This window comes from Tympanuchus pallidicinctus, unplaced genomic scaffold, assembly GCF_026119805.1.
Source record: "Tympanuchus pallidicinctus isolate F22 unplaced genomic scaffold, pur_lepc_1.0 scaffold7, whole genome shotgun sequence".
Lineage (NCBI taxonomy): Eukaryota > Metazoa > Chordata > Aves > Galliformes > Phasianidae > Tympanuchus > Tympanuchus pallidicinctus.
In genome coordinates this window covers 16,789,357-16,807,330 of record NW_026294791.1, presented here as the reverse complement: position 1 = coordinate 16,807,330, position 17,974 = coordinate 16,789,357, and the positions used below count along the sequence as shown (strand labels likewise).

Here is a 17,974-nt window from a genome sequence, read left to right as displayed (position 1 = left end):
CACCACTATAAGTAACCTATTTTCCCCAGTGATGAACAAGAGCCTGCATGTCATGCTTGTAAAAAATAAGGTAAGCTGTGTTATGATGTTCTCTTATGCATTCCCTGGCAACCTTCAGGGAGGCCTGATCCTGCTTCACTGCAACTAGTGAGCAGTTTTATTATTCTGAAGTGATTATATAAGTTATTTAAAAGACATGACAGCTGTCAGTTCTCAGAAATAAAATTTACTTTTAAATTGAAATGCTAATTTCAAGTGTCTTAATCATGTGACTAAGGTTAAACTTAAGGAAACACTGACTAAGCTGCACACTGTACATACGCATTCTATTTATAACAAATACGGCATCTATACTGTGAAATTTAAATAACAAAGGACCAACAATTAATGACCGATTAAAAAAATCAGACTCATCTGACATTAAGGAAAACACTCCCACAGAAAATTGACTTATGAAGAACATACTCAAATTTTCATGTTTACACAATCCCATGAATGCTTAAAGTCTAAATAATACAGATGGTCAGAAACTTCCCATCCCTGAAGGTGTTCAAGGCCAGGTTGAATGGTGCTCCTGGCAACCTGACCTAATTCTTGATCTAGTGGGTGGCAACCCTGCCATATCAGAGGGTTGGAACCAAGTGATTTTTGAGGTTCCTTCCAACCCAAAGCATTCTACGATTCTGTGCTTTATGAACTGCCAAAATGCAAATATGCACTGTAGCTTCAGTAAATTTTGTTTCATCAAGTGACCTCTGCTAATAAAATTTCCTCTCTTTTGAGCATGAAAAATAAGTTCACATCTTTTGTCAAAATTCATATCTATATCATTAACGTCTCTTCTTTCAGAACTGCACCTAAGTGTGAAAAAAAGATACAAGAAGATATATTTGTGTAGATATGTCTTCCAGAAGCTCAAAAATAAAGAGACAGACACCCCCACTGCTCCTGCTTTTCACACTGTGTTCATAGACCCTTAATCAGATATTTGGGAAGGCCAAACACTCCACAAGTTTGTGTCTACCCCTCTCAGCACAGAGTTTACAATGCTCATCTTAAACTTTTATCCCCATTTTATTAGTCTTATGTATCTAAACATAAGTTACAGAACTCTAAATTATCCTCTTCCTCTGCTGAACTTTCAAATTCACTCTAATTACTTAAGAAACGATAATTCAGTTTGAATTAGCAAGAATCTTAACTTACTGGCATCTGTAAAGCACGGAATTACAGCACCTTATAAAGTTACACCTTATCTCCGTTGTCTCTAAGAGTCTTAAGAGATACTGTAAGATTCCCATCACAAAGCACAACTTGAGGAACAGTGAAGTCACGTTAATCACACTTAATCTCTCATTTCAAATAATGCACATAATAGATGTGGATAGGAAAAAAAAAAGGGAAAACAATCAAGAACTACCTAATACCATGTCTTAAGCCTGGTTTCTATCTAATACCTCAGCCAGCAGCAGCCCAAGAATAATTTAAAAGACACTAGACACACATTATGTGACAAAAAAAAAATAAATAAAATAAAAACAACTCAGCAAGCTTTTAGTCTGAGAGATTAAGAAGGAAAGAACTTGGCAGAATTTTCAATTAACACCTTACATGTTTCCATGACTTGCCTAAAATTAATGACAACTTCTTTTTTGCACCCTGAACTGATTTATAGGAACCAGTCTTGGCCATAAGGAAACAAAATAAAAATTCTCTCCTTTTACCTTGACACCAGCTGTAAGTACCTCAAAGGCAAAATCCACCAAAGAAAGCATTATGCACCAGGAAACAGTGTTTCTTTACCGCTCATGCTATGAAAATGTTGGTTTCCATGAATTTTCTGCTGGCTCTTGCTGGGGGGTTTTATTTGTTTTGAACAATTCTTTCCATGAACCTGAGATCTTTACCACTGCAGCTGATTATTCTTTGCAGACGGTTTCCTTCCCTAACATCTTGAGGCTTAATTCTTGTTACAGTACTCTCCCTACCCCAAGGAGCACAATTTCTATTGACCAATACCCTGCTCAATTCTGATTATAATTGTAAAGGCACTGCACTGAGATTAAACCTCCTACTTCCACATCTCATGCACAGCAATCTGAGAGGGTTATTAAAACAGACTCCCTTCTGATCATCTCTGTAGACATTTTAATCTTACATTCGGTGTTTTTATATCCAAACCTTGCTCCTCACACACAGGGGGGATGGAATTAATTGAATTGAGTGGGAGGTTGATTTGGTGGAGTCCATCAGAACTGAGCAAAAGTATATCTCATCTATTGGAAAGCACTTACCCTGAATTCTAACAAAAGAAGCCAATTTTTAAACTGCTCACTTCAAAGGAAAGAGTGGGAATTGCTTGTGCTCTATCTTTCCCCACCAGTATTTCTATTATCATTTCCCTTAAAAAACAAAACAGGCGCCTGGGAAAGGGTGATACAGTTGCAATTTATGTAACAGAGATTTTTTTTTTTCCCTGCTAATGTTAATTTTGATAAGGAAACGTGAAAGGCTCTTCAGTGGAGTCATGGGATGAGGATGGACTGTAGGGGAGACCAGAATCAGGCAGAGCTGCTCCGCTGTCTCCAGCTGCATAAAACCAGAGGTCTGGAGGTGCACAGGCTGCTTGCCTCACCTCTTTCAGTTAGTCATTTAATATACATGAAGGCCATAAGTAGTGGAAAGAGCAAGAGAAAGGACTTGCTTAAAGCATCCACACAAGTGTTAGAGCCAAAGCAAACAGGAACTTGCTCCTCTTAGCACTGTGGAATGTTGCTAAGCTGGAAGAGCCAACCAATAGCAGTATGTACTGGCAGACCTCACATCACACTAATTAGAATAGTAGCTTTTAAAATGTAGGTATGCAGGATCATTTCAGCTTCTACTGATAAATAAAGCCCCAAAGAAAAGAAGACAGCACTCTCAAGAAGTACTGCTGTGGGGCTTGGCCTGGACTTCAGGCCCAAGATCTCTGAGAGAAGGTGCAGGCCAGCTTTGGTGCCTGCTCTGTGCAGCAGTGTCCTCTGGAGCTGAACTTTTCCAGTTTTTGCACCAAGAAATGTAAAACTATATTTTACCACAATCTTTCTCTTTATGATTTTCTGATAGGAGAATCTCAAGTAAGCTTGCTAAGCATAAGACACTTGAACTTTAAAAGTGCCTTCCAGGACCTAAAGCAGAGCTGTAATAAAGAAGGGGTATGCTATGATAACACAAGGGGAAATGGTTTTAAATTAGAAGAGGGGAGATTTAGGATATGAGGAAAAGGTTTTGTTTGCCTTTTTTTTTTTTTTTTTTAAATGAGGTTGGTGAGGCACAGGCAAAGGTTGCCCAGAGAAGTGGTGGAAGGTCCATCCCTGGAGACATTTCAAAGCCAGGCTGGATGGGTCTCTGAGCAACCTGATCGAGTTGTGGGTGTTCCTGCTCACAGCAGCAGTTGGGCTAGAGGGCATTTAAAGGTCTCTTCCAATTCAAATGATTCTATGATTCTCTTCAACAAGAAAAAAGCAGTCATAAGATATCCTGGGATACCAGGAGTATGAGCATTTCTCTGGCATTTTGCTCCTTATGTTAAACTTCACTATAATTCAGTAGTAAGCTAATGTCCTCCCCAGTATTTGTAATTAATTGCTTTTATTTACTACATTTTACATTTGTTAATCTGATCAATACCAAATTAACCTAACCTTCAAGGTCATTAGCAAACATGCTGAATGAAACTGCTTTCAGAAAACCCTGGGAGGAGCACATGCAACCTCCTTGTTTGTCAGAGGCAATCACCCTCCCTTCTGTCAATCGATCTTTTCACACTGCTGACCCTTCCTTTTAGCATTATCCATACCATTCTTGTGATCTAAAAACATGGAGGAAATCACTAAATCTGCAATACCCAGCTGGTACCTAACCTCAGAAGCAGGCCCAGGCAGGTGGCAGAACCTCAAGAGGTCTCATTTGCTTTTTCCACATTAATAGATTAGAACACTTCACGGTGTGTTCTTCAAGCGTTGCTGCCACCACAATAACATTATCAAGCAAAACTTAAAATTTATTATTATCATGCATATGCATGACCCCAAACGTTCTCAATCCCTACATTTTAGCATTATATTGATTCCTCCCTGCTGAATCTTGCAATGTTCCACATATACTATTGGGTCTTGCTCATGTCTCCCATCACACAATTTTTGATGTATTGGCTGGTAAGCTCTCCTGGAGCCAGCACTGCATGCAGGATGACGAATGTGGCACATTAGTAGGTAATGCTCTCCGGGTTCAGCTCTCCCCATTTGGAGAATATCCCAGCCAAAGAATGCAAAGCATTTTCTGAACCTTTACCCGACAACTTCTAATGAATTTTCCTTTGCAGATGGCTAAAAGCAGAACTTGGAAGCCTGCATTGCTACAGTACTATTACACCTTCACCAACCACCACAGCCCACAGCAAGGGTGCAGGGGTCGTTCACAGGGGAAAAGTAGTACTCAGGGACAAAGAGGCAGGAAACAGGAGAATGCGCCCAGAATAAAATAAAGAAGCAACAAAATATAAACAGCATAAAACGCTCTTGCTACTGATATGTTGCTTTCTTTTGTTTCTTAGTGAGAAAGGAAAACAGGTATTAGAAAAAGCATTCATTTCTACTTAAGGTTTTGTTTATCTAGCCTGAGCTAGACAGAAAAATGGGAAAGAATGTAAGAAGGAGTGAAACAGAGAGAAAACACAGGATTTCAGACAGAACAAAATGAGTCCAGCAACAACTTGTTCAGTTAAAGTTCAGTCCACTTAAGACCTCAACACTAAACGATGCAGCTATAAGTACTTGGAGAAACTTCTTTAGGTTAAAAAAAGTTACGTCTGGAAAATCATGCTTGGACCTGGAATGGTAGCAGCAGTAACAAAGTCCCACAGTAAGCTACAAGTAGAAAAAAAACTTCAAAATATTGCGCAGAATAATCAGCATCCTCAAGACTATCATTACTAACTCATTGTTAAAACTATTTTTATACCTCACTGAGAGGAGAAAAGGCATTAGGAATTTAAATAACTTTACTTAAAGTATTCAGCATAGCCCCTGAAGCTGATGTAATTCACTATTTTGGTAGCACGTGGCAAACCATTTCGTAAGATGCTGCTGTAAAGCGATGCACTTATTACATTAACTCACGTTGTATCTGTATAATACACAGTATTTTAGTAATTACTAGTGTCTAAAAACTCAGCAGCCTCATACGGGCATTTAGGTCAGTGAACAGTGGGTATTTGCTTAAAGCCAAGAGCTACCCAGTATTTCTACCAATATCTAAAATCCACACTAGTTCTGCCATAAAGGATGATAAAGCATTTAAAAGTTGAGATTTGCCCTTACTTCAGCTGGGACAGTTCCCTTTCTTCCTACTACTGTGTTTTGAATTTAGGATAAGAATACTGTTGGTAGCTCCAGCGTGCTTCTTGCAGCACAAAAGCTGCACCTGGAATACCCAGAATACTTTCAGTTTCACCAGTGCAAGACACACACCAGTCACTTTTCAAAATCGCTGAATCAGCATTTTTCTGAAAACAATGTTAGCAAGTTCCAGGTGACAGCAATCTGCCACCTTCATATGGATATGACTCACCAAAGATTAGCACATCATAGTGCATTTATTTACAGGATGAGCCTGAAAAGTTTTACTTGCAAACAATCTACATCAACTTTAAATATTCAGCATGTGGATATAAAACTCCAAGTCTTATTAGCGTTAAAAAAGTTTGTGCAAGAATCAGGATTGTTACATGTTTCTTAGAGGTTTTAGTAATGTCTTATTTCCTGGGATAATAAAATAACTTTATTATCTGCCTAAAATAATGAAATTTGTTATAGCAGTGAGGCAGTGTCAGGGATTATCACCTAAATGCGAGCAGCAATATCAAATTTGGAACAAAGCTGACATTCAAAACATTTGAATTGTACCATGTTTCTTACTGCTTAAAAATGATTGCAAAAGAGGAAGGTTAAATGTTAATACATAAGGCATTTTAACACTTACAAAATTACCAAATAAAGGTCCCAGGTGAACAACGAAGAAGTCAGTAAAGAGCTTGGTACCTTCACATAAACCAAGCAGATTAAACCATCAGCTCTGTGGAGTGGAAGGAGCTAACGCCTCTGAGTAACGGAATGCTGGTAAAGAGGCATTCAGCTACCTGACAGAACGGCAACTCAGTGCACAGATATCTGTTCAATAGATCTACAAAGTTCTGTTGAGATTCTGCACTACAGACCATACCAACCCAGATCATAGTTGTATTTACAGTTTTCAATAATCCATACAAAAATCTATTAAAATCAGTCTGCTAAGTTACAACTAAGTTCAGTGATTTAGGTAACTTCCATTTAACTGAATCGCTCAGTAATGATACTCAGCTTGACTCCATAATGCTGCTTGATGAGCTTTAAAACTTAAAGCATAATTTTAAAAATTCCAACTCATTTTTGAAAACAGAAAAAAAAAAACATTTAAAAAGATGTGTAGGGAGACATAGGAGGAGACACCACATATCTCAGCCTCCTCACCCTACCTGCGCTGTCACCTTTCAAAGGGGAAGGCCTCCAGTACTGGTTAGTCTCTGGAGAGCTGAAGTTCTTGTACAACAATTGAATATTTGTATTACTCTTCCTTCTTCCTTTCCCTTGCAAACTCAGTCACTACATCTGGACGAACATTTTCTCCTTTTGGCAGAGCAGAACAGACATCTGCTAAGAGAACACAGCAGCATTCAGAAGCAGTTGCCTAGAAACAACTTCCTAAAGGGCAGAAGTCTAGACTCAGTTTTTCCTGCTCAGAAAACACTGGTTGTTCCAAACTCTAATCCTACTTAAAGTTCATTGAATTCTACATCAAGTATTACTGAAAGTGTAACATCCAATTTTTAATTACTATTATAAAGAATTTTCAGAGCTTAATATAGTTTCTAAAACATTTCAAAATATAACATGAATACGTGGAAAAGTTCCTGTCGTAGAAGGTTGTTGGTTATCCAGAATCCCAGCAATTGCTAAACATTAAATGAAGCTGAAATTTAAATAAGATGTAAGGATTTTCAATAAGGAAACTATCTCAAAAAAGAGCAGAGGGCATCCAGATTTTTCTAGGGCATCAGAGAGTCAGTAGAGAGTACAGCACTCATTTCACTCAACAGCACATACCCTAGGAGTTCTGAAATCATGCAACTTGCTAAGGCCTTGGAACGATGACAAAGAACACGGAGGAAAGTCCAAGAAGGCACTGAATTTGCAAGTTATGAACCTTATAGAGCCACCTATGAGGAAAAAAAAGTAATCTACTATAAACCATACATTTAGAAGTAACTAAACCACATGTATCTAAACTTCACCTTTGTAACAGAGGAATTTGATTTATATATGGCACTTGCATATGAATATAAATTTCAAAAAGAAATTTAAGTCAGAAAGTTTCTTCTAACAGATTCTCAGTTGTGCAACCTCCGCTTTCAAAGTTTAAAAACAGGTTAGACAACTATGCCAAAAATGGCTAAGGTTTATCCGAATTTGCTCCAAACCAGGGAAACAGATTATTTTCAATCAGCATCACCGGGGAAAGATATCGATCCCAGGCAAACCCTTCTACAAGAACAATCAGAGGAGGAGAGAAGGAAATGGGGCACTTTTCAACACAAACCAGCATTCACAAAAAAAGCCCCTGAAGGTCATGTTCAGATTGCAAGGCAAAGCATGCTGAAGAGACTATTTTATAGGTGTAGTACTGTGGTTAATTGTTACCTGAGAACTGTCAATGCTTTAAAGCAGAGCAGGGCTGGTGTCCCCACTCGGTACATGCAGTACATCACTGGTACTTGTCAAGTGCAGCTGCCAAGAAACCCCTCCTGCTTCAGAGAAGAGCAGACTAGTCCAGCATGAAGTCAGTTGCATTTAAAACATTCAAAGGATGTTGATGCTACAAGAGGTAAACCCACAGCATTAAGAAATCAAAGTGGCTTGGGTCAGAACAAAGGATACTGAAACACTACATTGTTCCATAGGGTACAGGTAGTCGGAATCTTATAAGCAGACAGTTTTTCCATCCAAAAAATGGCTTCCTAACATGTCACTTCTGACGACTGTTTTAAGAAGTCTCTTACTAGATCTTATTAGGTGCTGATATCCAGCCCTCTGGAAAGCCATCAGTGCCAATCATCTTAAACCATGCAGACATGGAACCCATCCAATGACCAGTGGCCTTCAGTTCTGCCAGCTTCTAGGTGCCATGATCACTCAGCCTAGGGAGATCAACAAATATCTACAGTGATTGTAACCTCCAGCAGCTTGTAACTGGCACAAAGGGATAAATTACAGCAACTGCCTGCTATTTACATAGTTCAGACATAACTTCTTAGTAAAATAACAAAAATTGTGAAATATTCTCTCCTTATCAATGTTTTTGAGGTATTTATGCACAAAGGGAACACACACATACAGAAACTCCCTCCTCTCTTGTGTCCAGCAACTCTACCTGCAATGCACTCTTCCTCCAATTTTCCCAGGTATTCCACCCAACAGCCCCAGGTCCTGCCATATTTTCTACGTCACAGGCTGCCACCCACTTACAGACACATGCCAACACAGGAAGAAGCAGCTGTTTTTTCATTTCCTTTCCCACAGCAGTGAAAGTAAGAACATCTTACAAGCCAGCTAATGGTTGAAACACAGAAATGGCAACACAGTTGAGACCATCTCGCTGACAGAAAGCTGCCCAGTAGGAGCATGAGTAGCAAGCAGAGCAGTGAGTTTAGGGAACACGTCACACACATGGAGACAGTGTGAGTAGGTAAGTGTCATTTCCTTAAGAAAGTGGAACAGAATTCATATAACATGCAGAACTCTGCAATAATAGGACTGCTATTTTAAGCTAAATTCTCAGAGTGATGTCTAAGCCAATCCACATTTAATTCATGTTTTCCAAGACACAGAAAAGTTGCTTTTTCTTTACTGCCTGCGTGCAGAACTGATCAAGAAAGAATACACATTTTCAACACAACACGTGGTAAACACTGAAAGGAGAAACAAAGCAACACACTTCTCCATCAACAAGCTAAATTTGGAAGAAATTACAGCCTATTGAGAAAGCTACAAAGAATAAAAAGGGCACTTTGAGAAGTGAAGCAGGACAGGAATTCACCAGTTTCCTTTTGTAAGCCATCAGGATGAAATCACATTGCTCTGTGTGTTCTGTGCATATGCATGTGTGTATTCACATGGAGACGCGCTGCAAAGGTGCGTGAAGCTCACAAGACTCAGATTAGATAATTCCACATCAAATCTTACATTAAAGGAAATTTTAAAAGTTTCATTAATGTTGCATACAACTCCTCAGCCAGGCAGGAACCAACCTGCATGGATGAGAAGTGCACCAGCACAATGCAGCTGCCTCTTACAACAAAGGCAGGTAAGAAGTATTGGAGGTATAACAAGACCAAGACCTGGGAAAACCTTTAAGGAAATATCTTCAAATACAATCTCAGCCACGTTCATAAACTATGTTGTCTTCTCTGCACAAGCAAGGGTTACAGGAGATGGGACACTTTGCCAAATTATTTAAAAGAAAATTTGTTCACCTCAGGAAATGTAGACTCAATTTCAGGTTGCCCCATTATGTGGAATGGAGTAGGGTAACATACAGACTTCAGCCTCACCCACAGCAAACTCAATTGAAAAAAAAGAAACTCAACATAGAGCATTTAATACCAGAAAAACAATTTCTTGAGATGGACTAGTTGATTTACATACCCTTGTTTGTACAGAAACATCCTCCATGCATTTTTCTAGTGTTCAACCAGAACCACTTCTCTAAGCATAGAATTAAACAAATCATCTGGAGTAAACTACATTATGAAATCACAGTGCCTTAAATTCTGAAGATAAACATCAGTATCGTTGCTCTCATGCTGTGACACACTATAACAAATAAGGAAACTTACAATGAATCAAAGAGAACTTCTTCCTAAGAAGGCTTAGGAAACAAAATTACTGTAAAACATTAAAAACAACAATCTACAAAACAGTCATTTGAGCTGTTTTTCCTGCAAGGCAAAGGTGCCTTTTAATAAAACACTGAATCACGATAAATACAAGTATTTTAAATTACATTCACTTAACTCAGAAGTATTAGAATTACCACAATTGTTAGTCAGAATGCTATCAAGTTTTATTTTACTTCATCTGTGTGCTGTATTTGCCAGTGGATATTTCCTGACTAATGCTTTTGGACATCATCTAATCAATTTCATTGTTCCTTTGTCAAAAACCAAACAGTTTGTGAAGAAAATAAAAATCAGTAATCGCTTTCTCTCAATGTCAAAAAAACATTTTTTAAAAACCTGAGAGTGAGTTTGGATTATCAATATGCCTACATTATGGCAAAACACCAGTAATGATCTAAAGACCCATTCCATGGAATGGATCAAGTTATTCACAATCCTTATCCATAATTTTCATAACGATGCATTGCATTTTCACATCCTGAAGCTTTAAAAAATATGTACTGCATGTATATGTTTTACAATAAAAACGTACAAATTAACATACAAAATGAAGAACCAACATGCTTTGGAAAGTTTGGATATAAAAGCTGCATTTCTGAAGATATTTAACAATATCCTTTAAGGATTAAGTATCAACAAAGAAACAGTGGTTTTATTCACTGAATTCATAGAAAAACCTCTTCCATATTTTCATGACAATAATTGCTATCAATTTTTCACATAATGAATTTTGATACAAATAAAAATATGAATGAAAAGAACAAAGACTACTGAATTTGTATCAAATCAAATTCAACATCTGTTCTCTCTCGAGACCTTTGTCACAGAACTTTTTAATCTGAGAAAAGTACAGAAACCTATTTTAAGGAAATAACTATCAAAAGTAGGAAACAAAACAAAGCACCACTCTGTATTTGAAAACATTCAAGTACTGCAGACAGATTTTTCAGAGTACTCACAGAATTCTAAGTTTCAGATCATATTTCTATATGAAACATGTGACCATGCTCTGAAATATGAAACATTTTAGCACATATATAGCATCATTCTGCACAGATGAGAAGCCTGAAAGAACAGCTTCATGAGTTCCACATGTACTGCTCAAGACAGCTGTGAGACAGTTGCACTCACACCTGTAGGTGTTTCAGGCTTGATATTTTGATTCAGAACTTTAATTTATGGACAAGCCTGATTTTACCAGTATTTCAGGTGATCACTGTGGTATCTGAAATACAATTCAGAACCTGGGTGTATCCCTGATAAAGTAGGTAGAGCTTAATACATTCTGTTTCACACAGTGAAGACTAATGAAAGCCCCCCTTAGTTATACTGTGACTTTTAAATAGCTGAGAGCTATTTAATGATTTCAGAGCCAACCCAAAAGCCAAGCAACGGGTCAAAGCAATCGGACATCAATAAATCTACAGCAGTTGTATTGGAGAAGTGACAGAAAAAAATACTTTGAATTGAAAAGTGTAATAGCTTTTTGCCTCCGTAATGCTTCCAAATTGCACACTCACTCTTAACAGGGGGCTGTGCAAAAATTTTAATCCTATTTTTAATTGAGAAAAAGAACCACATGAAACACAAAAAAGAACAACAACCCAAAATAGCACACTGAAACACTATTAAAGTGCCCGAACTGCTTTTACATTCACTTGTACCCATGTCTCTAAAGGGTTGAAATATCATGATCTAGAAACACATGGTCCACCAAGCTACCAACCTTGTTATTTCATCCCATGAGTATACTTATACGGTAGGATTAGTAGGAATTTTTTAGCAGACAAAAAATGAAAAATGAAATTGCAGCAAGAGAGCATGGCAAACCTGAGACCTATTAGTGCGTACATCTGCTTAAAAACTAAAAAGATAGAAAAAGAAAGCTAACAAACTACAATAAAAGTTATGTCTTTAAAGCAATAGGTTATAACAGGGTGGGAAATGTTTAATTTGTTTGCGTACACCTGCAAAAGGGTCACTATCTTTCTGAAAGATCTGGTATTTTTCACAGCATTAGATTTATGGCTAAAAGCCATCGCATTATTAATTATTATGCTTTTCCCACCCTGGCAGAGAATAAACATGAATTAAGAAGCACAGTAGAAGTGAAAAACAAAGAGGAGGAGGAGGAGGAGAGAGAAAGCAGCAGAGAAAGACAGAAAAGGTGAATACAGAGCTACAGAAGTGTTTATTGAGCATGCTACAGAGGTAAGCAGAGTACACACAAAATGAAATTAAACAACCGTCAAACCTCCCAACTTTGTTAGAAAATTAATTTTTAATTGTGCCACTTTCAAACTATACTGAATTTTACAATTCTAAAGATGTAAAAACTCAACTAATAGAAAATATACATGACCATTTTCTCTACATAGATAACAGAATCTATGAATCTTGAAACTAAGTACATCAATTTCAAAAAGTATTGGTCATTTAAACAGAATCAAGGTAACAGTTCAGACTGACAGAGAACTGCTTTCAAATTAACTGGATCTGTAGATTCTGAGCAATGTTTATAGTAAAGTCAGATTAATTTCTAAATATAAAATATTTTGAAGAGATTTATTAAAACTGAATATTACAATGCAAGGTAAATTAAGACTAAAGGCACATAAACTTTGGTCCCACCTGGTTGTCAGTTTTAAAAAACTGCCACAAAATTTCCTGCAAGTGTTTGTTTGCAGCGAACTTTCTTTATCATTGAAAAAAACATGCACCATTTCCTGAACTAGCTTGACCAGTCTGTACATGCTCAGAAATCCACAACCATATTCCATATCTTAATTACAAACTAAAGATGGCAATATATATTTAAATGCACATAAGTCATGTCAACTTCAAAAACATCTACGAAAAATATTCAGCCACAAACAAGACATTACTTAGTGCTGACATTTATATGATAGATCCCACAAGAGTGTGTACAAAAAGGTTAAGATTCCACAATGCTTTCCACATAGGGCTCAAAGTCACAGAAGTCACTTCTTGTCCTTTAAGAAATTAATATTCTGCACCTTGGTAATTGTAACAAATGCCTACATTCATAACTGAATCTAGACCAGAATCATAAAATACTAAAGGCCTTTTTTTTTTTTTTAAAAAAAAAAAAAAGCATAAAGCAAAAAGAAGCAAAATCAAATAGCAATGTTTTACTCTTTCAGTACAATGTATCTTACCAAATAAAAATTAAGTGACAAGCCAGCAGATAAAGAAATCAATTCCAAGCAGGAGAAACAAAAGCTTAACCTTTTTACACACCCCTGCCTAAACATATTCAAATTATCATGTAACAATGTGCCCCACACAACCAAATTCACTTTCACTAGTTACGCAATTCCAGCATTACTAGCTTTCCTTTATAAGGCACGTATGTCAACTAAGTTGAAAAACTGTGGTATTAACTTGAAATCTTTTAAACAAAGTGATGGTTCATCTAAACAACAGTTGGACAACAGCAGTTAGTATCACTGCTCTTAATTTTTTTTTCTTATTTTTTAAACAACCAAGGAATGATAACAGCATGGAAAACAGAAAGAAAATCCAAAAATAGAAGACAAACTCTGGTCCCCACTCTCCGGAACAGTCAATAGGTGACAACACCAAACAATGCAATACACCCTCATTTTCAATCTGCCTTTTTAAATAGTTGACTTAGAGAAAGAAACTCTCAGGTGGTGATTTTCTCCAAGATTGTAATTGTGAAGATCAATCAAAGCCTGAATAGCTTCCTCTACTGTTGACATCTGAAGAAGTGCCATCTTGTGATCTCTTCTGAAACAAAATAATGGCATTAGGAACTCGAACACTACAGGAGTTGTTCCTAATGTTTGCTATGCCCTAGGCACTTAAGACACACAGGAAAAAAAGCAATTAGTCTATCTTTTGTTAAAACTTCGTACAGAAAAATTACTTACTGAAAAAATTTAAATGCTTTCACAGTGCCTCCAGTGTTAGCAAACAGTGTGCGTAAATCCTCTTCTGCTACTGATGGTCTACAGACAAAAAACAAGCAGAATCAGAAATTAATTCAGTGTGTTATGATTAACACAAAATACTCCAGGCTTTCTGACAGGCAAAACTTACGGAATATTGGATAGATGAAGCGTTGCAGATGGAGGGAATATATTCTGAAAGTTTTTTGAACCAGGTTTCTTGAAACGATGCAGAGGTGAATTACCAAAATCTTTAGTCAGCCCTTGATCATCAAGACCCTCCCGAGGTAGTTGAACTGTTTGATGTTTAGAAAGGGTAACACGAATTATCTTCCCATACATTTTTTGTCCATTAAGATGGCTCATAGCTGAAAGAGACAACAGGTTTCTCAATGTAGTATTGCTTTTCAGTAGCATGTGACACATTATACACAGCCCTTCAAACAAGAAAAAAAAAACACAAGAAAATCAGTCAGTGTGCTAGAGGACTAATCGAAAACTATCTCTGTAGAGTACATGAGGATTTGGAAAGCCAGTTTCAACTTTTCAATTATTCTACACTGTCAAGCTTTTGAAATACATGTAGATGAAATAAGATTTCAGACCTTGTCAGTAGCTACAATACAAGAACTTTCAGATGTAAACACCCTCAGTTCACCTCATTTTACATAGCTTAATTTTTTGGGAATATAAATAGAAATCTAATCTTACCCAGCTGCGACTGGTTTCCATCAGCCATCTGTATAAGAGCACTGTCTTTCTTATTGTATAAAATCTTCACACGCTGCACATCACCATAAACACCTTTTCAAAGTCAAAGGTAACCCAAAAGAAAAAGTTTATTTTAAAGCCAGTCAACTAAGTTACATATTTTCACATACCAATGGAACATTCAGACAGCAACAAGATCACTCGCTCGGACTCAACACTCTCACAAATGAATAAAGGAGATAAAGATTTTGAATAGTGAGTTTTGAAAAGAATTTCTGATAAACCCTCAAAGCTATGTGAGTGATATTAAATTAAAGACCATGCAAAATATATTAGCATGCATTAAAAGAAAATCTGTGTCTATGGAGAGTTTTAAACAGCAAAAGAAAAACAGCAAAAGATTTACTACTGAATTTTAAGCCAAAGTGCTAGCTACAAATAAGAATTAAGGTGAAACAAAACAAAACCAACAAAAAAAAAAAAAACCAAAACAGAACAAAATCAAATCAATAATAAAAGTATAGTGCTAACAATAACATACCGAAGAGGGTAAACAGACTTTGGGGCGTAACCATCTTTAGAAGGAGAGAAGAGCAAGCAGCGTAAGACAAGAAGAGAGAAGAGTCGAGGAAGAGCGGAGATGAACAGATCATCCATAACGAAGGGTGGTTCCCGCAGAATGGTGAGGTGGTCATGGATCATGGTTTCAAGGCGGTTAATTGGGGCAAGTTGGTCCGAGGAACATTTTGTTCAAGCACAGAAGCATGAACATAGGGAATGAAGACGGGGAACGTAGACAAAGACGAGGAGAAAAGGGTAAAATGGGGAGGGGCATGGGAATTTGGGCAAAGACAAGGAAAGGGAAGTTGAACACAAAGGGAAAAGGATGAAATGGGGAGGGGGAAACAGCAATGCAGAAGAAAAAAAAATAAGTGGGGAACAAAAAAATAAAATATAGGTCAGTACATAGGAAATGCAGGAATTTGGTCAGAAAATGGTTGGTTTATGTACTGTACAAGAAAAACTGAGTAAAATGTAGTCACCCAAGACAAATATGGGTAAAGTACATTCATATCAAGAGTAAACTACAGCATTTCATCAACACGAAAATAAATAAAAAAGCATGCAATAGAAATTTTGAAATTTAAACTTCAACTGCATAAGCATGGCTGGTTATGAAATGCAGGCAAAATAATCTTCCAAAATGGCACTCTGACCTCAAACATTTTAGCATGCAAGACTGTGGATGACAAAATAGTACCAGATGATAAAATAAGCTTAATGATTTCTAGTGACAGAGGCCAGTTAAAAATGGAACAGCTAGACTGAAACAAACTTCCCACATTTCATACCAGCTTTCACAGCCATCAAAATAAAAATAAAGGACGGTAAAGATGCATAACCAAACAAACTCCTTTAGATTTCAAAGTTAGCAAGAAAGATACAGTTAAGGTGAAAGTGCTTTGTCAATTTTTCCTTATTATTTTTAGACAAATGAGAAACTGCAATGAAAAAAAATTACTAAGAGAGACTGGAAGAGCTTCGTCAAGATCTTTGGGAGAACCTTTAAAGAAAAATGTGTTAGAGTAGTTCACATAAATTAAGACCTTACAATGTGAGATACAAGCATGAAATGAAGCAGCAAACAATTAGAAAAAACAAAACAGGAATTCTAGTTTAAATGATCATAATTGCAAAATAAAACAGAAAACTTTCAATTCAAATGTCAAACATGCAATAGTTACCACACTTTAAGAATAAAAAAGGTAGCCAACTATCAAAGCACATTTTAAGTCATTAGCTACCTCAGAAAACAAAAGTATTTAACAAAGACTTCAAAATTAACTTTGGGAGAGTAGTAAGGTAATAAATATAACAGCAAAAATACCATGAGCTTAAAATCCAAACATAAGAGGCCAAATGCAAAGAAATAAAATGATGACCAATGAAGTATGGGTAAAGAGGGGAAAAAACAGTGTCAAATTATTTCACTGACCTCTTCATTTAAATTGCTAACCAAGAGAACTGTATTGCCACCAGCTGAGACTCCAGGCATTCCCACACGGCCAGCAGCAGCAGCTGCAGCTGCAGCAGCAGCATTTGGAATAGCCAGAGGACTCAGAGCTCCTGGAACAGCTGCAACAGGAAGCCCTAATTTTAAAATAAAGCATATTTTACGAAACACACACAAGTCGCTTATGAAAACAGCACCTATATCAGTACAAGTGTTGAATATGACTCTAGAAAGCAGTCCATTCTAGCTGCTGTAGATGTCCAGAGAGTTGTAAAATGAATTAAGTGAACATGAGGGATAGAAATATTAAATATGATTCAAACCAAATCTTCAAAGAGATGAAGTATTAAAACTACTCTCTCCTCTTTTCAAACAAGCATTCTTGTGCACCAGAACTGTTCCCCACTGTATTTATATCACCCTTTGAAAGGTACTGTTCACTTCAACATCATGCTTCATACTCCAGAGCTGGTCAAGAGAAAAGGCCTATCCATCTCTCACACCATAAATGAGGTGAGGAGGCACAAGGCTGCACCAAAATGGTTTTATAATAATCTAATTCCCTAAAAAAAAAAAATCACTTTACCACTCCTCCAAGGAAACTCGGATCCTACAGAAATCTGAATGCTTCTCACGGTGATGTCACTGCTGTACCTGGCAAGTATGCTAATTCTGGGAGCTGTGAAAGATTTCGGCAACATACGCGCACTGTAGACAGCCCATACAAGAATATCCTTATCATATTTTAGTCAAATTCTTATTTGCATATTTCAGAGTCCAGTAAAAGGACATTTATGTAGCAAAATATGTAAAAAGAACAGGAACAGAACTTAAAGTGTTTTATTTTCTCTTCTGAAATTGGCTTCTCCGATTTCACATTTTGGCAAAATTTCAGATGTTTGTACGATGATGCTCAGCTAGCAAAGTTTCTGACCAGTCTTCCAAAACACCAGGTAGACAGCCTAAATATCATCTTTTACACTATGCAACACTTTCTTCCCAGATTTATTTCAGAAGAAGACAACAGGAAAAAGCAAACTTCTTCAGTTTCAGTCAGTGACCAAATATTAAGCAGAAAATAGTAAATACAGTCATCTGTATTAATGGCAAATACCCCAGATTTAGTATCACATGGAGGGAGAGGAAGGTTGTTACCGTGGGGGGGGAAAGAGGTTACTGCACCATTATTATCTAGAAAATACATCTATATTTATTTCTACTCTTTAGTTACCTTTTGCTAAACAAATTGATGAAAAATCAAACAATTGAAAAAAAATG

The 17,974-nt window shown here is 37.0% G+C and overlaps 1 protein-coding gene across 6 annotated transcripts in view; it reads right to left on the bottom strand.

Moving 5' to 3' along the window:
* Positions 1-12,298: 12,298 nt before the first annotated feature.
* The window catches only part of PTBP2 (polypyrimidine tract binding protein 2), a 44,270-nt gene continuing 38,594 nt past the window's right edge, over positions 12,299-17,974 (bottom strand). For 2 of the 6 annotated variants that reach the window (XM_052666453.1, XM_052666458.1), the window contains 6 exons: positions 16,679-16,833; positions 15,224-15,257; positions 14,683-14,775; positions 14,123-14,339; positions 13,954-14,031; positions 12,299-13,810 (listed from right to left, as the gene is read on the bottom strand). In XM_052666453.1, the coding sequence (XP_052522413.1) occupies positions 13,678-13,810; positions 13,954-14,031; positions 14,123-14,339; positions 14,683-14,775; positions 15,224-15,257; positions 16,679-16,833 (710 nt within the window). In that variant the 3' untranslated portion in view covers positions 12,299-13,677. The remainder of the gene's footprint in view (positions 13,811-13,953; positions 14,032-14,122; positions 14,340-14,682; positions 14,776-15,223; positions 15,258-16,678; positions 16,834-17,974) is intronic. The other 4 variants (XM_052666455.1, XM_052666459.1, XM_052666454.1 and 1 more) reach the window with 3 other exon arrangements.